Below are 21,901 nucleotides of genomic sequence, written 5' to 3' on the forward strand. Positions count from 1 at the left end.
TGGCGTGAGGAGGCAGTATAAAAGCCAGTTGGAAACTGGCTTAAGAAGAGAAAGCTGAGGACTCGTGTGGAGTGTGAACTGGAAACCCAAAAAGGACGGAGGCTGCAGTATTGTGAAATAGAAAAGTAGTTTGAAGTATATGTGCATGTGGCATGATTGTTTTCTTTGTTTAATTAATAAAATACTCACGAGCCTCAGAAAGCCTCATCCATACGACTAGAGACTGTATTACACTGGTGCCGAAACTCGGAAAGGAAGGAGAACGATGCTGCCATTATGCAAACTCCGGAGATCATTGCGTCGCTCGCGGGTCTTCACCAAGAAAACTATCAGGCCCTGTTGGACTTTCGGGCAGATCAGGAACAATGGTTCCAGGCGATGATGCGGGTCCAGCAGGAGGACCGCAAGCTGTTCTGGAGCTTGCTGGACTGGCGAAAAGTGGTTTAAACGGAATTAGAGGCAATGCTGGGGGTGGGAGTAATTGAGGAGTCCCACAGCGACAGTTAGGTACTGCTCGATTTTATTCGACACTGGACTTAAAGAAAGGATATTGGCAGATCCCCTTATCTCCCATGTCCAAAGAAAAAACAGCCTTCACCAAACCTTTTTGATTACACCAATGTTTGAAGCTTCTGTTTGTTGTTGTCTCGGCCCCACCCACATTACAGCGCCTCGTGGATAGGGTTCTACGGCCCCATGCTGCCTATGCCGCTACCTACTTGGATGATATCATTATTTACAGAGGGGATTGGCAGCAGCATATGGAGCATTTGAGGGCTGTGCTCTGGGGGCTGAGATGGGCGGGACTAACGGACAACCAGAAGAAGTGCGCAGTTGGGTGGGTGGAGGTAAGGCATCTGGGCTTCCACTTGGGTCATGGGCAGGTGCATCCCCAAATTGATAAGACAGCAGCAATTGCAATTTGTCCCAGGCCTAAGACCAAAAAGGAGGTGAGGCAGTTCCTGGGGCTGGCGGGATATTACAGAAGGTTTATTCCTGGTTATTCGGACCTCACCAGCCCGCTGACTGACCTCACTAAATAGGAGGTACCAGATACGGTCCAGTGGACGGAGCTGTGCCAACAGGCTTTTACTCAGGTTAAGGCTGCCCTGTGTGGCGGAGTGCTCCTGCACTCTCCTAAATTTTCATTCCCTTTTCTGTTGCAGACTGACTTGTCGGACAGGGGGCTGGGCACTGTCCTGTCCAAGGAGGTGGAGGAGGGACTGCCCAGGGCTGTACATTAGTCGTAAGCTCACAAAGAGAAAGACTAAGTACAGCACCATAGAGAAGGAGTGTTTGGCCATCAGTGGGTGGTTCTCACCATTCGCTATTACCTCCTGGGCCGGGAGTTCACCCTCTGTTCGGACCACGCACCCCTGCAGTGGCTCCACCGCATGAAGGACACCAACTCACGGATCACCCATTGGTTTCTAGCCTTACAGCCTTTTAAGTTCAAGGTGATTCACAGGCCGGGGGCGCAGATGGCTGTAGCGGACTTCCTCACCAGGAATGGGGTGGGGGCTGCAGGATGGCTCCCCGTCCTGAGTCGGGCGGTGGGGGTATGTGGCGGGGGAGGCATAAGCTGTGTCCAAATTCAGGGTCTACATCCTTCGGAGGACTCATTTGAAGGATGTTACGTCACAGCGCCGCGACGAAGGCTGTCCAAATTCGTAGGATCCTTCAAATGCGGCCCACAAATGCGTCCTCCTTTTCCCCGAATTGGAAGGATGGGTGTGGTGCATCCTTTCGCGTCCTACCTATCCCATAATTCTTTTCGGCAGGACGAAGCGAGCGGCAGCGGAGTGGGGGAGGAGTATTATTTTCGGTGTTTTTAAAAACTGGCTTTTCAAAAATATATATTTTCAGTGGTTTTCTAGTTAGGCATTTTGTTTTAGCGATAAGCATTTTTTTTTTTACATTTGTACGTGTATATGTAAAAAAAAAAAGTTTACTTTCGTAAACTAGCTTCTTCCTTACTGCCTGTGTGAATATCCCCTTACGCACAGCTTATTTGTTAGTGATTGAAGCTGTTTTTAACGCTTCTAAGGACGAAAGAGCAGACAGAAGTGTTTATAAAGCTCCGGGGAGAGAACGATGAGCTCTTCACCCGCGTCTTGCTTAGCGCTGTCACGGTTGCTAGGCGACAGGATATGAGCAACGGGTACGGGAGGGAACTGAAAGAAGGGTAGGCTGTCCAAATTCACAAACACCGACTTCCGGTTTTTGCGGTCGTCGGAGGACCCATCCTCCTTCAACCGGGTAGGAAGGATCCTAAGGAGGATGCAGACCCTGAATTTGGACACAGCTATAGTTTTAGCGAGGTCTGCGATGGGAAAGAGAGCAAGGAGACGAGCGGTGATACGTGGGTCAGGTGCAAAATAAGTAACACCTGGGTCTCGTTGCAGTGATTGGTGTGAGGAAGCAGTATAAAAGCCAGTTGGAAACTGGCTTAAGGAGAGAGAGCTGAGGACTCGTGGGATACATGAACTGGAAGCCCAAAGAGACGAAGGCTGCAGTATTGTGAAATAGAAAAGTAGTTTGAAGTACATGCGCATGTGGCACAATTGTTCTCTTTGTTTAATTAATAAAATACCCAGGAGCCTCAGAAAGCCGACCCTGGTCTTCTTCCTTCTGATCCATACGACTAGAGACTGTATTACATCATAATATTAATGTTATGTTGTATAAATAATAATGAGTATTTTATAAAAGATGAGTTTAATCCCATTGAATAAAACCTGCTATCAAATGCTTCATTCTACTGGTCATCTTCAGCGCATGCAGCTCAAAACCAAAATGCAGGACATTGATAACTACTGTCATATTGTAATGATGAGACAGAGAGATTCGGATCCATGTGCAGAACTTTTAATGAGAATGGTCAGACAGGCAATGATCAGTAACGGCGTCAGGTATGTGGGGATAATCAGAATCGATAACAGGAACAAGCAGATGTCGGGGCAGGCAGCAGAGAATCAGAGTCGGTATAAACAATCCAAAGGTCAGGTACAGAAGGGAAACACAAGGAAAACGCTCGGAAATGTCAGACTGGCTAAACAAGACTTCACAGTGAGTGAGAGTGAGTGTGCTGCTTATATGTGTGTGTAAATGAGGTGCAGGTGTGGCAAGGAGATTGATTGAGGAATGATGTGCAGGTGTGGCAGGGTGATTGTGATGCAGAGACTAATGGGAAATGTAGTAGGGTGTGGTGCAACAGATAAGAGGTGCTAGAGTCCGAGTGCAGGATGGCTGTGTCATTCTTCCGACATCTGGTGGAGAGTGTGGAATTGTCCTGATTGGAGTGCCCTCTACAAAAGTTCATGGGCACTCCATGTAATGATCATGACACATATACAGTATTTAACAATATAATGAGAGTAATATTGTAAAACAAAACAAAAAATAAATTCTTAAGAGTTTCGCTGATGCTTGTTTTTTTTTATTAAAACACAAAATATGATGTTTTTGTCTGTGAGGCATCCATTACACATTTTCTCTGTGTGTTCGCATCAGTAATTATGGCTGTCTAATGTCTGACTTGACTTTTGTTAATGTATTTTGCCACTGCCCAAACATATGATTCGATTATCAGTTGACTATCGGCAAGATTGAACAATTCTGATTTGACTATGAAAATCCTTTATCTGCCACACTCCTAGTGATTTTTACATTTCTGTACCTGAGCATCTACAAACATAAAAACCTTTTTCATGTGTTCTTATTTACTTGCTGGTCACTTGTCTTTAATAATGTTTCAATTTTATATTTATTTAAAGCTAGTGGTTTTTGCTCATCGATATCGAAATTGATATCGAAATTGAAATCGAGAATTTTCTCACACATCATTATACACACTGGTTCCAATGATCTGAGAGCACAGCAGGAGAGAGTTGGGCGGGTGGTCTGCAGAGTAGCATAGAAAGCTACAGAAACCTGTTGCAATGCAAAGATCACCATATCTACTTCATCCACAGAGTCAACACTGACATCTCCAGAGGATGTGCTCTCCTGCCCAATGTGCACCTGGCTTACCATACCAGCATCACAATAAGAGACTTCTATGACCATGAACACATAAAAAAGTCAATGTGTGTGTAAAAACACTAAACGACCCACTGTTTCACCACATGATCACATGAAAAACCCTTCATTTTGACATCATTCAGGACCCCCACCATATACAACACTAACTGAGAACATCTCCTACACCAGAGACCACGGCCCACATCAGGACACTACACAAAACCCCAGACTGAACCAGGACACCCACAGAGACAACCACCTACTCCAGATCATCACCAAAGATCCCCACCATCAAACAGACCCCACCCCAGTCACATGAACAAGACCAAGAAGGATCCACATCATCCAGCAACCAACCCACCCAATGATGAAAACACATCCAGCTCAGAACTGCTTTCACAACCCAAGAGTTATGACCAGACTCTCAAAGAACAGCAAAAAATGGGTGAGATCAGACATTTAGAGATATGCACAACTTTAAATTCCAACTATTGTATATTGACACAATAAAAACTAGCAAACACCACATCTGGGTCGTATGCTGTCAACGGTAGGATACAAGAAGACACTTTAGGATGATACACCTTTTGCTCACAGTACCGTAAATTAAATGAAAACAGACTTCGATCCTTCATCTCTCAGAGCATTTAGTGTCAGAGAACCCCATTGTCTAATCACAGTCAAATTACTAACAAACACTATCATTAGCACACAGCCCAGTAGACACACATTTGTGTGAGGGGTAGGTTTATGGTAAGAGACAATATAAAAACCATTACGGCTATGGAATGAAACCATAAAAAGATGCAAACCTGAATGAGTGTGTGTACTTGTTTAACTACACTTGTGATGGCCAAATGTCCTCACTGTGCAACCTGCTTTACAGACTTAAAGACACACCTGTTTTACACACGTCACTCAAACACAGAACCAGGAAACAGGAATCACATGACTTCAGGGAAACAGAAACTGAAGTGTAGTTGAGCTGTCGTGTGTTTGTGTCTCTGTATTCTTGCAGTAAAATGGAAGAAGCCAAAATTTCAGTGAATCAGAAGGAGTTCATGTGTCCAGTGTGTCTGGATCTGCTGAAGGATCCAGTGACCATCCAGTGTGGACACAGTTACTGTAAGAGCTGTATTACAGACTGCTGGGATCAGGAGGATCAGAAGAGAGTCTACAGCTGTCCTCAGTGCAGACAGAACTTCAGTCCAAGACCTGCTTTAGCTAGAAACACCATGCTGGCTGAAGTGGTGGAGAAACTGAAGAAGACCAAACGTCCTGCTGACTGTGATGCTGAAGCTGAAGATGTGCAGTGTGACGTCTGTACTGGAAGAAAATACAAAGCCGTCAAGTCCTGTCTGATGTGTCTGAACTCTTACTGTCAGAATCACCTCGAACAACACGAGAGTTTGTTTAAAGGAAAGAGACACAATTTGACTGAAGCCACTGGACGACTGCAGGAGATGATCTGCCAGAAACATGAGAAGATCCTTGAGATCTTCTGTCGCACTGATCAGAAATGTATATGTGTGCTGTGTATAGATGAACATAAAAACCATGAGACTGTTTCAGCTGCAGCACAGAGGACAGAGAATCAGGTATTTAAAATTAGAAACTGATAAAATATTGTATTGAAACGCTCCTTATGATTTGTGATAATTAATGTACACTGATTGTAATCGATCATAACCTCTGGTTGCCATTGGTGTGATAAAGTCATTGGTTATCAGTTTAGATAAGTGACCATATGTTTACTGGATTCATCTGTTTACATGATGATTTAATGCCATTAGTTTTCTGTGAGATTGACTGATATCTGTTTGTCCTGCAGAAGCAGCTGAAGGAGACTCAGAAGACGCTCCAGCAGAGAATCCAGCAGAGAGAGAAAGATCTCCAGCAGCTGAGAGAGACTGTGGAGTCTCATAAGGTGAGTCTGGAGAAGAAGAGAAGTTTGTCTCCGTCTCAGTTCAGACTCACTGAAGCTGAATCACTGTGTGTCCTAACAGCGCTCTGCACAGACAGCAGTGGAGGACAGTGAGAGGATCTTTACTGAGCTCATCCGCTCCATTGAGAGAAGCCGCTCTGAGCTGATACGACTGATCAGAGATCAGGAAAAGACTGCAGTGAGTCGAGCTGAAGAACGACTGGAGCGACTGGAGCAGGAGATCAATGATCTGAGGAGGAGAGACGCTGAGCTGGAGCAGCTTTCACACACACAGGATCACATCCAGTTCCTGCAGGTAACACACATCTAGAAGAACAGGATCATAGTGGACTTGATCAGGGGGACTGATTAATGGGGGGCTTTGGTGGGTGCATACTGGTGATGTGGGGTGGGGTGTATTGGTTTGTTCAAGTGGGCAATATGGCAAAAATGTCTATTTTTTTTCCAAATATTATGATTTTATTGTGATTGTTTGTCATGTTAGTTTTCTATTTTGCAAGCTGTTTGAGCATTACAGCCAAACTAATATCCCTATAATACAGACAAAGCTTGTTACTTTAAAATAACAAAATATTTAAAAAAGTATGGATATTTAGGCCAAAGTTGGAGAAGATAAAAATCTTTTTCATTATTTTATCTTTGTTATAGAAATAAAATAAAAAAGAAATTAAAACAAAGATACACATTACAAATACACATAATACATAAATAAAAATAAACGTCTCGGGTTACTTGACTGTAACTCTGTTCCCTGAAAAAGCGGGAGCGAGATGCTGCGATCAATAGCGCTAATGAGAACATTCTTTGTTCAACCGGTTGCGAAGCACGTGTGTCAAACACGCCAAGAATTGGCTTAAATAACCTCTGTGAAAACGTCATTGATTACATGCACCTGCAGGATATAAATTGACGTGAAAAGGAAACATCCTCAGGTTACCCCTTTGTCTGAGAGACGTCCAGGCACATCGACAGTGTGGCATTGAGGCGCAGCATCTCGTTCCCGTTTTTTTTTAAGGGAACAGGGTTACAGTCAAGTAACCCGAGACGTTCCCTATCAAAAGCTATACTCGATGCTGCGCTCAATAGCGCTAATGGGAACGAGAATACCAACGCCGTCGCACTGTAAGTGTCTGGACCCTCAGGGTTGTGTAGTGTGTGCGCACAAACATCGAAGAGGTCTCAGACATGACTCTGAGATGTCGACTCAAGGACATGCGAGCCCGGAATAGCATGGAGATCCAAGCTATAGAATCTGACAAATGTGTGTGGAGAGGACCAACCTGCTGCATCACACACTTGCTGCAAGGGTGCACCTCTTGCTAAAGTCATTGAAGATGCCACCCCCCTGGTTGAATGGGCCCTAACCACAGTTGCCAACTCTCGCGAGACAAATAAGCAACTGGAGCTTCAAAAACAAGCCCAAAACAAGCCCAATATTATTTGATAATTTATTTTCCGCATTATCATTTATTAACAATAAATGAGTCTGCAACATATTAAACTGAAACCACTGCTTTATTAGAAAAGGATAAACTGAATAGGAAAAAAGGATAAAAATAAATACAAATCAGGGAAATGCAACAAAGCGGAGAGAACGCACTTTCCTCATCTTCGATCACTTGTGAGGGTGAATCGGATTGGAGAGAAGGAAAAGGACAAAAAGACAAGAAGGGAAAGACAAGAGCATTAAGGGTAGCTGTAACATATATTTAGCTTAATAAAATAAAATTCTCCACTTCGTTGGAGGTATTGTTTGTAGAAATTGAAATACGTGTATTTCAGTAGATCATAGAGCGCGCCGCCTGCACGTTGAACGTGATTTTACTCCAATGAGGGGGATAAGGGGGCGGATTCAGCGGAATGTTTTGACGAATGTTACGCCACAGCACTTATATGATTGCACTGATTTGGCTATATCTGTAAGCAGAAAGTGTCAATCAATGTATCAGTATCAATGTACACCATAGATGTAAAGAAAACGAAGTTGGTTGTCAGATTTTCCTAACAAGCAACCATATATTCTTTAATAAGCCCAAAAAAACGCAACCCGCAACCCGTGCTGTTTTAACGCGACTTACTAAAAAAAAAAAAGCCCAAAGTCGCGTATTATAAGCGGAATTGGTAACTATGGCTCTAACGCCTAGAGGCAAAATTTGACCACGTGCCTCGTAGGCTAGGGCAATAGCATGCCTCAACCAATGTGAAATTGTTTGCCTGGTGGCAGCCGCCCCCCGGTTGCCGCCCCCATGGCTTATGAAAAGTTGCTCTGACTTACGCCACTGGCTTGTGCGGTGGACATAAATCTGAAGAGCATGTACTGGACACAGTAAGTGAAGTCTTTGCTGCTCCGGTGGTGTGAATGGCGGAGGACAGAAAGCTTCGAGAATGACCGGATGTATGGTCGAGAAAGGAACTTTCGGAAGATAATTAGGTTGAGGATGCAAAATAACTTTGACTCGCACAGGGGCAAAATCTAAGCAGGATGGAAGGACTGACAAAGCCTGTAAATCCCCAATTCTCTTTAGAGAGGTAATGGCCATTAGAAAAACCATCTTTAGAGTCAGAAGCCTGTCAGGCGCTGATTCTAATGGTTCGAATGGGGGGCCAGCCAACCCTTCGAGCACTATGGCTAAATCCCATGAAGGGGCCGTAGCTCTAGTGGGTGGCCTCAACCGCTTAGCCCCACGAATGAAGCGGGTGACTAGAGGGTCTGAGAGAACTAGGGCCTGTGGCTGAGGACAATTTCTCTTGCAGAAACTCCAGTACTGAAACAGTTTGGCAGTGAGCTGGGTCTACATGGTGTTTTATGCACCAGTCCTCAAAAACACGCCATTTGAGGGCATACATTCTTCTAGTGGAGGGAGCCCTAGCACTTAGAATAGTTTCTATTACATTTGCTGAAAGGCCAGCATCTCTTAGTAGGTCCCTCTCAGGGGCCAGACTTGAAGGTTCCAGAGCTCGGGCCGGGGATGAAATACTGTCCCCTGCGCCTGAGAGAGAAGATCTCTCCTGATCGGAATCGCCCACGGTGAGCCGTCGAGGAGGGATATTAGATCTGAGAACTAGACTCTGGTCGGCCAACAGGGCGCTATCAGTAAGAGGCGAGACCCCTGTTGACGGACCTTGGCCAGGACTCCCTGGAGCAGCGCAATCGGAGGAAAGGCATAAAGACGCAGTCTGGGCCATGCATGGGCCATCGCATCCAGACCCAGGGGAGCTGGATGAGTCAGAGAGAAGTAGAGGGGACATTGTGCTGTCTCCTGTGTAGCAAAGAGGTCCACCTCTGCTTCGTAAAATTTTTCCCAGATTTGACTAACTACTTCGGGGTGGAGTTTTCATTCCCCGTGTGTCACAGCTTGTCTGGACAGCAAATCTGCTCCCACATTCATATGCCCAGGAATGTAAATCGCCCTGAGGGACAGGAACTTGTCCTGTGCCCAAAGCAGGACCTGCTGCGCTAACTTGTTCAAGTGGCGTGAACGCAGTCCGCCCTGGTGATTTATGTAAGAGACTACAGATGTGTTGTCCACCCGCACTAGCACATGGTAGCCTCTCAACTGCTGGAGGAAGTATTTCAGGGCCAGAAATACAGCCTTCATTTCGAGGTAATTGATGTGCCATTCGAGAAGATGACCTCTCCTTTTGATAGGGAACAGTGTTTTATTTTCATGTACAATAGTATTTAGAAGGAGATTAAAAAAACGAATGAACAAAATAATAAATAAAACACAATATACATTGATCATATTAAAGCAAAAGTTTTAAAGTATTTTCAGTCGAGTATTGAGTGATTTTTCTCTTTGTATTTGGCGTTTTATTAACATTAAAGGAATAATTCACCCAAAAAATAAAATAGATTAGTGTTTTGTTTTTTATATCTTCATGTACACACACAAAAATAGTTTTAAACCTGAATGAGTTTGCTTCTTCTGCTAAACATAAAGTCCAGAGTATTTTTTTCCAGCATCAAAGTCAATGTGGACCAGCAATTGTTTGGTTATCCAGATTCGTCAAAATATCTTTTTTTGTGTGCAGCTTAAGAAAAACAAATAATATACTGTAGGTTTGGGACAACATGTCAGTGAATAAACAATGACATAAATTTAATTTAAGGGTGAACTATCCCTTTAATTACAGTCGACAGCATGTAGCCTACTGTCCCTAAGACCTGTACGCATCTTTTTTAAATTATAATAATTATAATAATAATAATAATAATAATAATAATTATAATAAAAAAACTACTATAGGGGTCAAAATAGAACTTTATTAAATATAAAAGTAAATAAATAACTTGTAATTAAATTGTATTATTTACAAATTACAATTGTAGCTAGACAGTGGCCTATGGCTATGATTTTATAAATTCATTTGTCTGATTGATTTTATAGTCTCTCAAGCATGGCGTTAATTTGTAGTTACTACTGCTACAAGAACCTTTTTTTTTTTCGTTGTAAAATTATGGATCATTTTCGGAAGGGAACATGGAAACTCAGAGAATATTAAGGCAGATACAGCTGTGATATTATCACCGACATTAAAACATGTAATCAACTTAATGTGATCAAAATCCAAAAAAGTTTAACAGGATTATAAAAGTACCTAAAAGTGATGCACAGGCCTCATCTAGGATTTTTTCTTCTTTTTCTTATCTCGGGATCGGACTACTGTTGTCTTTTCCGGGGCATAGTTGTCCATCAGTTATGATCATTTGCAGACAGCTGCAAACATGATGTGAGAGCGAGCACGGGCGCGGAAGCTGGAATGATGTGTCACATTTGCTTTGCCTGTGTAATGTCTTTATCATAGTTTTTATCATTTTTATAATTATGTAGGTGTGTTCATGTTTACATGTTTATTTAAGTATAAGTGTTTTTTTTTCAGCAACTGGGATGGTGCCCTATGCAAACTGCGTATACTCTGCATGTATGTGGCAGTCAGTCTATGGTCGCAGTATATTGATTCTGCGGCGCCAGAACTGCAGCTGATAGAACACCACTGGAAAGAAATGCCACTTACAAATGGCTTTCAACACTTAGGAATAATTTATCTCAGCTCTTTCTTCTCAAAGATATACTTAAGTATCAGCAGTATTAAGCACCACTAACAGTTCAAAACCAGCTTTTTACCTATTTTTTTTCTTCTGATTTATTACATCATGGTGAAATCAGTGAACTCGATAATACTGATTCTGAGTAACATTCATCAAGATTGGATCAGGTGAGACTCAGTCTTAAAATAACTTAATTTTAATGGCCAGTAATACTTTGATAATTATGAGGATCCCAAACATGAAGTGAGGCTGGATATTAGCAATGCTTCATTGTATTAAAACCAAGCCAAACCTGAGCATGCTTTAAGGATCTTTATTAAATTTTTAGTGTCTCTAACCATTCTAAAGTCATAAATAATGGTCGATCTGATCATAGCCTTTGAGCTGCTTTTCCTGAGCAAATTACTCAACCCTACAATGTGACTCCATTGATGTCATTTGTCCCGTTAGACAGACATTTATGTTCTAAGAAGATCTGGTTTAACATCCAAATGATTTTCTAGAAAGTTCCCATGTAGTGTTACTTAGATCTGTCTAGATCTGTCAAATCTGATGTTCCTGCAGGTTATTGGGTGAAGTGTGGAGCTGATGAATTTCTGTTTTTTTTTTTTTTGTAGAGTTTCCAGTCTCTCTCAGCACCTCCTGAATCTATAGACGGAAATGATGATCTCTTCAGTTCTCTTCTCTCCTTTGATGGTTTGAAAGAATCTGTCCTTCAACTGAGAGACAAACTGGAGGATTTCTGCAAAGAGCAGCTCAAGAAGATCTCAGACAGAGGTAAAGTCCTGGAGATTCATCTGCTCTCAGAAACCAGTCCATCATCATCTCATATCATGGAGAACATCATATTAGAAATGTCTTAGGAATGGATTCAGGATCATGAGAATCACACTGTTCATGTCTGTTGATTTCCACAGTCACATTCACCAACATGGTTCTCTGGACCAGGAAGGACTTCTTACAATGTAAGTCAGTAAGAAAACAAGCAGAAAATCTCACTGTGTTCATGTTCTTCCTGTAAAAGGTTTTATAATTGATGATGTAAATGATGATGTGCACAGGTATCTGTTCATCTGTACTGAGACAGTGATGATACACTGAACATGAAAAGATCAAACAGATTCATAATTCCTGATTCTGATATGTTTTATCTCCATCAGATTCCCATCAGCTCACTCTGGATCTGAACACAGTGAATAAATACCTCCGTCTGTCTGAGAGAAACAGAGTGATTGCTGCCACTTTCACAGTCCAGACATATCCTGATCATCCAGACAGATTTGTTTATTATGCTCAGGTGTTGTGTAGAGAGAGTGTGTGTGGACGCTGTTACTGGGAGCTGGAGTGGAGTGGAAATTATGGTGTGCGTATATCAGTGTCATATAAGAGCATCAGCAGGAAGGGACGGGGTAATGAGTGTTTATTTGGATCTAATGATCAGTCCTGGAGTTTGATCTGCTCTCCCTCCACTTACATTTTCATACACAATAAAATAGAGACTGATCTCCCTGTAGAGTCCATCAGCAGGAGAATAGGAGTGTTTGTAGATCACAGTGCAGGAACTCTGTCCTTCTACAGCGTCTCTGACACAATGAGCCTCATCCACACAGTCCAGACCACATTCACTCAGCCGCTCTATCCTGGGTTTTGGGTTTTGCCTGGATCATCAGTGAAACTGTGTTGACGAATCAGAATAGACTGATGACAGATTCTACCCATAATGCTTTGAGCTGCATGATAAATCAGTAACAGTGAGATATTATAGAGTCTCTTCTTTTCTCTTTATGACATTAATATTGCAGCTGAACTTCTGTCAGTGAAATAACATGTCAGAATAAATGTGTGTAAATCCACATATAGACAGTAAGATCAGTGTGTGTGTGAGCAGGGGTTAAATTGTGATTTGATATGTATGTGGGGGGGGGGGCTCTATGGTGTTGGGCTTTTACATACATACATACATATATTGGCTATTGCAAATATGATTTATTCTGAAGCAATACTCTAGTTAGTTTTCTATCAGCTATGATGTATAAATCTGCATTATATATATATATTTGTGATTGATTAATGAGTGAGTCAGTTGAGTGACTTGTTCATTCAAGCGATTTGTTCAAACGTCTGATTCTTCAGATGTTTATGCATGGTGTATATATTCTGTTGAGAACACGGAAACATTCAGCAATGAATCGTCTGGAAGCTGTGAGAAGCGCTGTTTCCGATAAAATATAAGTAAACTAATATTATTGTATTTCATTATTGAACTGTTTATTGAACTATTGAACAGTCTTAATGGTGAAAACATTTTGTGATGTTCCCTAACTAACTTTATTTTAAATATAAAAACTTTTTATATTTATATTATAAAAAATCATATAGATTGATATATATTTTTATTTAGAATTTAGACATTATAGAAAATGCTGACCCGTTTGTGAGATGATAATATAAAATGTAATAAATAAATATATATAATAAATTAAACATTACCTTTTCATAGTGTTTTATAATTTACACAGACACCTGGCAATAAAATAAATATAATAACCATATTAGAATAATACATTACCTAATTTATTACTTATATTAGCGCTTCATCATTAACATATCATACAAATACATATATATATTTATGTAAAATTATCTATTTTTAGTTTTTTTTCAGCAGGGATTTTTTTTTTTTTTTTTTTTTTAATAATCACAAAATATATCATGACATATCTTGATTCTCAAATATGCGTAAATAAATGCATTGTGCACCTTTTTAGATTATGTTAGTTCTTATTTTAGATCTATAATTGGCAATGGGCAAAGTAGCCTAATAGTGTAAACTACTAACTTTGCATAAAAATCCATCTTTTTACTTAAGTACCAGATATGAGTTTCATACCATAATATATTTTTTATATGAATGACTCTGTATTTAATGTGAATTAAAAAAAATAACAGGTTTACATTATCAAAGAACATTTTCACTGCAGTCCAGTGAGTTCAAGCACTCTCAAAAACTTCCATAATAAACACTGAAGCTGTTTACACTGTGAAATTAATATTTTACTTCATCTGTACATCTTCACTTTGTTGTTTCTGATGACAGAATTAGCCAGAGAATAAAACAGCGCAGTGATAAAACAGTGGTTTTCAGCGGTGACTCATCTGAACAGCTCTGATTGGTCCTTGTATTCATAAGCTCAACAGAATCATATGGGATTGGTTATAATGCACAGCGCTTCAAAAACGTCTGGCTCTCTGCTTCTCTCTCGAACGCAGATTTGAATTTAGCAGCTGCTGATGTTTTTCTTATGTTTTCTGATGTTTTTCGTTCGTTCAAGCAGCCTGATTGGACGAGACATAATGACATTCAGTGTGTTTAAAATTCATAATCTTTCTTACAACTGTTTTAAATCTAGAAAATGTCAAAGTGCTTAAGCAGAAAACAATGGTAACTTGTTTACTTGAAGATTCATAATGCAAGTATCATTAATGATGACTTTTATGATCTCACAAATAATTGAAAGCACAGTTATGATAATAATTAGTTCACTGTTTCACCTTCAGAAAGTATAATGCATAATACAGATGAAAAATCTTATATATAATATCCTAATGAATTTTCAATTTGATTCCAGTTACTTATGAAAAGATATAATGCATAACAAAGTGCATTATGAATAGCTCCGTAACGCATTATACGTAAAGGGTTTATGTCAAGGTCAAGGTCAACTTTATTTATATAGCACCCTTATACAACATTAATGCTGACGAACTTGCTTCATAATAACACTATACACTGAACAAAATAAGGAGTTTAAAATTTTAATTTAAATTTTAAAACAACTTAACCCATAAAACTAAATCAAAATCAAGAATAAGAATTGAACTCACTAAGATCAACATATTCAACACTCATCAATAGGCCTGAGAAAAGAGATACGTTTTCATTTATTGTGCACACACACACACACACACACACACAACCTAAATAAGGTTATATAATAGACGTATGTTGTTTTTTTATCAAATTAAATTAAACATTTAAAGAAAAAAATTTACCTATGAATAATTTGTGGTCAGTCACACACCAGCAATTTTGCTCAATGACAATGAAACATACAGTGATTTTATATATAAGCCTATATATACATTTTCTTTATACTTACTAACTTTTATGAATTTAATATTTTTTAGTTATCCCCTAACCCAACATTATTTGAATAGGAGTAAATAAATGTTGTAGTGTTTGAGTTGCTTTAGTGATCAGTTCAGTTCTGTATCCTGTGCCTCTGGTCATTTACATCTGTCGTTCTGCTCTATCTGAGTTTTCTCTGACCTCCATCAGAAACTAAGACATGACAAATCACATGCATCTCTGCCATCAGTCCCCTTTCACAGTCATGTAGGTCTGTGATGAGAAATCTCTCTGAGAAACTGAGTCGAGCTCTGAAATCCCACAGGAGCTCCAGAACGAGCCGCTCCAGCGCTGGAATAACAGAAAACCTCTCTCTCTCTCTCTCTGTCTGTCTCTCTCTCTCTCTCTGTCTGTCTCTCTCTCTCTCTCTGTCTGTCTCTCTCTCTCTCTCTGTCTGTCTCTCTCTCTCTCTCTCTCTGTCTGTCTATGTCTATCACAGTCTCCGAAAGCAAGACCTTTAAAACGACTTCCACTCAGGAGCCAAGCAATCTGAAGTGAAATCTGTCTTATAGATTGAACACACACTGTTGGGAAAGATCGAGCCCTGGACATCAAACATCCAGAGCATGAATCTCTGAGAGCAGGTCATCTTCACATGACCACAGGAAACAGACCGGTTCAGTCTGGATCAGACTGGTTTGAGAAAAAAAACTTTAGAAACAAAGCAATGAATTAGAAACACCCTAGCAACCCTTCAGAACATCACAGCAACCAGACTTAAGTGTTTTATTCAAAACACTATTTACTTTCTTAAAATGCTCCTGGTCTTACTGTAAATGATTAATCCATGTGTCAAGGGTCAGGGTGCCCTCTGGCTCCCTCTGGTGTCTGTGTGTCATGTCTCTTTTTGGCTTGTAATCAGTGAAATCAGCGCTGATCTGGCAGTGAGGCTGCACTGATCACTGGCCTTCTCTACCGCACCTGTCTCCCTTTCCTTTACATTCCTCTTCTCTCCAGTCTTTGTTGTGAGAAGATTGTTTTGGTATTCTATGTGTTTCGTGTCCTGTGTGCTGGCAGTTTCATTCTGTAGTGCTATACTCACCTCTTGCTCCCAGAACACACAGAGAGAAGGAATGCCCCTCTCTGCTTCACTTGGTCCACAAAGCGGCGCGCCTAGCGTTTTATACATGTTTTCAGACACAACATGCAAATGTTGTTATGTTTTGAAGGAGAATTTTTTATTTTTTTCTGGACTCGGTCTAGACCAGACGTAGGCAAGTTCGGTCCTAGAGAGCCGCAGTCCTGCAGAGTTCAGCTCCAACACTGAAAAAAACCTTTACCTTCCTGTAGCCTTAGTAATCCTGAAGACGTCGATGAGCTTGTTCAGGTGTGTTTGATTAGGGTTGGAGCTGAACTCTGCAGGACTGCGGCTCTCTAGGACCGAACTTGCCTACCCCTGGTCTAGACCAACGAGAACATTTGGCAACTCCAATGACCAAGTCCGAGACAGGTCCGAGTGCAAACACCAACGAGTCCGAGACCAGACTCGAGTACTACAGCCCTAGGTCTGAGTTTGCGGTCCAACACTTACCTGGCTCCAAGGCTGAGAAGGGGGCATGTGAGAAGGCATAGCATCCTCGAACCGTCTCTTAGGAGTGGTTTTGGAAAAACAGACAACCCCTCTCTCTCTCTCTCTCTCTCTTTCGGTGCATGCTGGGAGTCTTGGGGTGGACGAATGAAAGTGGCTTTATTTTTCTTGTATTGTTGTTTTCCTTCTTACTTCTAACTTTGGGGTTGTTCAAAGATGGTTTTGACGGAGTTGAGATGGCGTCTCTGCCAGAGGGTGGAGTACAGCCATTATCACTCCATCACGGCATCAGGTGTGAGGTCGAATCAAGTGTGGCGATGGAGGAAGTTTTATTATCAATCGGAGAACAAGTTGGATATGAGAATATCTCTTCAGCGTCAAGAATGAATGAAGCTGTCATGGTTTTCTTGAAGGAGGAGATTTTGGTGAATCGTCTACTAAGCAGCGGGGTCTCGGTAAGTGGACTTTTTGTTGCTGTTTCGCCGCTAGTTAATCCGACTCGGAAAGCAATAATTGCAAACGTCCCTCCGTTCATCTCTGATGCTAGCACAGGTAATCTAAAGTGCTTTGAATGCGGGGATTTAGGTCATAAACGGTCTAGATGTCCACATAAAGCTAGTAGTAGAGGTGTTAATAGTACATTTAGCATTTTGACAAAATGTTTCTGCTTATAATTTTATGAATGTGAAAAAAAACATACAAAGTTTGCAAAAAGAAATTGAGCGGTTGGAAGAGTACTTGATAAATAACAAAGGAGTACGAGGTGAAGGTGCAATTTTGAATGAGAAGAAGAAAGAATTTGGAACTTTGCTGCAAGAACAAGTGAAAAGGGTACTTGTAAGATCAAGGATTGGTTCCATTAAGGATATGGATGCTCCAACTGCATATTTCTTTAATCTGGAAAAAAAAGACTGTTCCGTATAAACAGATGCTTTATCTGCGTTGTCCAAATGGGAACTTAACAAATCCAGTTGAAATGAGAAAGTTGGCGGTGGATTTTTATTCTGTGTTGTACAGTGCTGAGAAATGTGATCCTGATAGTGCAAAGGACTTACTTAAAGATCTACCACAGTTGGAGCAAGGACAAAGAGAAGCTTTGGAGGATATAATTACATATGGAGAATTAGCAGAAGCAATGCAGCAGTTGTCTATGGGTCGTTCTCCAGGAATAGATGGTTTGACAGCTGAATTTTATAGGCACTTCTGGGGAATATTAGGGGAAGATTTGTATTAAGTTGTATTAGAATGTTTTAAAAATGTCCTGCTGTCAGTGGAGAACAGGAAGAAGGACTTGATGGATCTATACTGTTTTTTAAAACTCCGCAACTAGAAGAGTTTGACACGGCGTCGAAAAAGCATTGTACTGTCACAGTAAAAGTTATTCATATGAACTCACTCAGCAGGCACAGTTTTTAAAAGTGGATGGAGACTATGGAGCCAGACTTTCTAGTGAGGGATAGGTGGCGAGCCCTGTATAAGCCTCCAACTGAGAAGCGGACAGCCGATGTGCAGTGGAGGATAATTCACAGGGCCATAGCTACAAACAGAAATGTAGCACATCTGAATCCAGCAGTTAGGGGGGAGTGTAGTTTTTGTGGGGTCGAAGAGACTGTAGAACACTTGTTTTAAGATGTTCAAAACTTGGAAGTCTTTTAAGGTTGCTTAATGCTTGGTTTCAGGGTTTTGGTGAGGAGTTTTCCAATTGGGTTTTATTTATACATTAGCAACCCTTCAGAATATCACAGCAACCAGACTAAGTGTTTTATTCAAAACTCTATTTATTTTGTCACAATGCTCCTGGTCTTACTGTAAATGATTAATCCGTGCACTTCAGACACTAGAACAGAATATTTATGGCATGAAACAATCTTAAAGGTCAGAGGGAGGGTTTGACGTGATCTGACAGAGGACATTTATCATTTATCATGATCCCTGAACTCCATGAAAGAGAACTAATGCAATGCTGCATTTTTCGCCAGGCTTTTACACCTTTAGAAAGTATAATGCATATACAGATTTAAAATCTTACATATAATATCATGATAAATTCTCTATATTCGATTACAGTTACTTATAATGCATTGCAAAGTGTTAAAGCATTATACGTAAAGGGTTTGTGTTAATAGAAAATAAGTACTCTGATTTTCACTCATTCCTTTTTTTGACAAAGAAAATAAAAGATATGTCCTGTTTATTAAATTTTTTGACATCACAACCAACCAGAGAAAAATGCATTCATTTCAAATCTCATGTCACTGTGGTTTTCTTGTGTTGTCTGGTTTATATGAGCTGATAATGAGTTTATTACGAGCTGATTTAAAGTGTGTTACTGTGCAGTGTCTCGATGAATACCATGGGTTTGAGGAAGGACTGTTTGTTGAACAATGAAGCAGTCATTATTGCAGTCATTTAGTTCAGAGCTGCTCGTGCCACACATTATACAGGTTAATTTTGAACATAATGACTTAGAGGAAGAAGAGTCGTAAAAAACTCTTCCTCTGACACATGAAATGCTCAGATCTGTGGGAAAACTGGTCCATTCCTCAAGTTTTGCATGAACTGATGGACCAATGAGGTGAGAGACAAGCGACGGATGGACAGACAGAAATACCTGGACATGCTGCGCAGGTGTGTGTGTGTGTGTGTGTGTGTGTGTCAGTTTAGAGGAGAGGACAGATAAACAGGTAAGGGCATCAGTGCTGAATTCATGCAAATGAGATGCACAAGACAAGCGGAGTCTCTGACGTCTGCCATGAATTATAAACTGATGCTTGAATGGCAGCATAATTCTGTCATGATTCTCCCACGATTCTACCGAAACAAATATTGTGTGACAAATATTAATTGCTTCAGTCTATTTAAAAGTGTTTCATTAATTGAAATGACTTATTAAACATCTGAATATATATATATATATATATACATATAAATAATAAAAGTGTGCACACATATTGATTTCTATGTTTATCTGAAGAACTCTAAGCGGTGTTCTGTGAGGTGATCAGAAACAGAAGGCGGTGCAGATGTGGTTCATCCACCCGGAGCGGAGGAGTGACAGCTCATGTATTATAGATGGAGGGTGGAGGAGAGGAACGGGACGCTTTGAAGTGAGAGCGGAGCGGGTGGAGAGAGATCAGGCCTGCGTGAAGACCTGTGTGAATCAACATCTCACATGTGCTGCTGAACTTCACCAACACTTCACCTTCAGTGCAGCTCAACAGCAATGCAGACCACACTGACTATAACTGCTTACATAACATCCCAACTCAATACGGTCTAGTTTACTCGCTACTAAGTGTCTGAAACAAAACTATGAATATCTTCCAGAAGTTGGTTGTCAAATCCAGTGAGCATGAGGACTCCAGGCACACTGATGCTGTATCTGGTTCACTGTGAGCTTCTTTGGATGGAAGCGGCTGGTAAACGATGGCAGGACTCGCTGTAAATCACGCCTGAAATATCAGCAGCAGAGAAGCTGTCCTTTCTCTAGTGCTCTCGCTGGGCAGAAGGTCACCACATGCCCTCGACCGGCTAAAACAACAGCCACCCACATGCAGTCATTAATTCCCCCGCCAGAGAGAAGCGGCTTCAGATCTCAGGAGTCATGTGAGGTCAATCCAGCCAATGGATTTCCAATGGAAATGAATTTAAAACGACATGATTAGATTATTTGAGAGTTGTTAGTTAATACATTTAAAGTTCTCCTCTTTGTCTGTTGTCATTAATGCACTTGAATGATTTACTGAGAATTAGATGAGCAATAAATCAGAATGATCCAAACACTTGATACATACATTAGCATTCATTAAAAGACTTAATTTTCACTCAGAAATTGCTAGTAAATTTCACAAATAGTTAAGAGACATGTTGATTGTAATAGTATTTTCTTGTAAAAACATACTCAAATAATCTTTGTTTTAGTTACAATTTTTTTTTTTTTTTTGCAGTGTGTGAAAACAAATAAAACATAACAATTGTAGCCATGAATTAAGAATGATTTCCCGCTCTGTATCCTCTGGATTTAATTCAATCAGAACCAGAGAATGTGCTAGAACAACACAGCCATGATTTGAACAAATTCTTAATTTGTGGATGTTATAAATATATTGTATGTGCATGTCTCCGTAATTAAACACCTTTCTTGATTATGAACTCTAATCAATGTCCATTTTAATCATAACTTATAAAACCCATTTTCACAGGTAAGTAACTGTGTGTGTCTGTGTGTCTGTGTGTGTGTCTGTGTGTGTGTGTGTGTGTGTGTGTGTGTGTGTGTGTGTAGCCCATCCTCCTGTAATAGGAGCAGACAGTTTAATTCTGATGTCAAAGCGCTCACTGTAACCTCAGTGTGTGTGAGAGTGGTTCACACATGATGGTGGTGTGTGTTTGCTGCAGATAGATCTGTCCATATTCACACACCGAGGAACACAGGTAATCTACGGCTGGCTGACAGCTAGTTAAACACACCGCTCCAGTCTGCCTTCTTTAATACATCACACACACTTACAGAACAGCTACCTGCAGCCCGCTCACACACACACACACACACACACACACACACACACACACGAGAGAAATGAAGAATATGATATACAACCACCATGAATAAAATACAAACCTAGAATAAAATAATCTATAATATGCTATGCTATATTTCTCCAAATCTGATGAAGAAACAAACTCATCTTAATCTGGGTTGGTCTGAGGCCGAGCAACATAAAATAAATGTATAAATAAAACATAATTAAATAAATTTGCCCTGTGAGATTCACCACAAAGAACAACAAATAACAAGATGTTTTACATGAGAAAGACTCAAGTGACTCACATTTGTTTCTTCTAAAGCGTTCTCCAGTCGTTCATTTTTATAGCACTAAATGCTCGTATATGAAACAACTGACAAAACACATTTCAGTTCTGATCCTCAAACCCATATCAAGTGATTCCAGCCACGATAATGCGCTAAACAAACCGATTTCTCTCAGATTGGGCCTCTTTCATGTGTGGCAGCTGTGCATGATGGGATTCTGACCGCATCACAAGCGTAAAGTGGATATTAACCTTGACGTAATGAGTTTATCTCCATCTGAAATGAAACGCACAGACACAAGCGAGAGACTGTTAAACAGCAGCATCTCTCTCTCTCTCTGGAAGAGAAGGTCA

General features: G+C 40.6%; 2 protein-coding genes across 3 annotated transcripts in view; one reads left to right on the forward strand and one right to left on the reverse strand.

Moving 5' to 3' along the window:
• The window catches only part of LOC127975272 (cyclin-dependent kinase 14), a 158,872-nt gene that overhangs the window by 80,389 nt on the left and 56,582 nt on the right, over positions 1-21,901 (reverse strand). The gene's annotated exons all lie outside the window — the stretch shown is intronic.
• On the forward strand, positions 4,971-13,462 carry LOC127975273 (tripartite motif-containing protein 16). The gene is made up of 6 exons (XM_052579195.1): positions 4,971-5,621; positions 5,855-5,950; positions 6,030-6,263; positions 11,639-11,798; positions 11,939-11,986; positions 12,182-13,462. The coding sequence occupies exons 1-6, from the start codon at positions 5,046-5,048 to the stop codon at positions 12,703-12,705; spliced, it is 1,638 nt and encodes a 545-aa protein (XP_052435155.1). The 5' UTR covers positions 4,971-5,045; the 3' UTR covers positions 12,706-13,462.

Source organism: Carassius gibelio, chromosome B16 (assembly GCF_023724105.1).
Source record: "Carassius gibelio isolate Cgi1373 ecotype wild population from Czech Republic chromosome B16, carGib1.2-hapl.c, whole genome shotgun sequence".
NCBI classification, from domain to species: Eukaryota; Metazoa; Chordata; class Actinopteri; order Cypriniformes; family Cyprinidae; genus Carassius; species Carassius gibelio.

Bases quoted from the DNA above. Each gene is read 5' to 3' on its own strand.
- LOC127975273 (XM_052579195.1), top strand. From the start codon at position 5,046: ATGGAAGAAGCCAAAATTTCAGTGAATCAGAAGGAGTTCATGTGTCCA. The intron at 5,622-5,854 runs GTATTTAAAATT...TTTGTCCTGCAG, and splicing joins CACAGAGGACAGAGAATCAG to AAGCAGCTGAAGGAGACTCA. The intron at 11,987-12,181 runs GTAAGTCAGTAA...TATCTCCATCAG, and splicing joins CAGGAAGGACTTCTTACAAT to ATTCCCATCAGCTCACTCTG.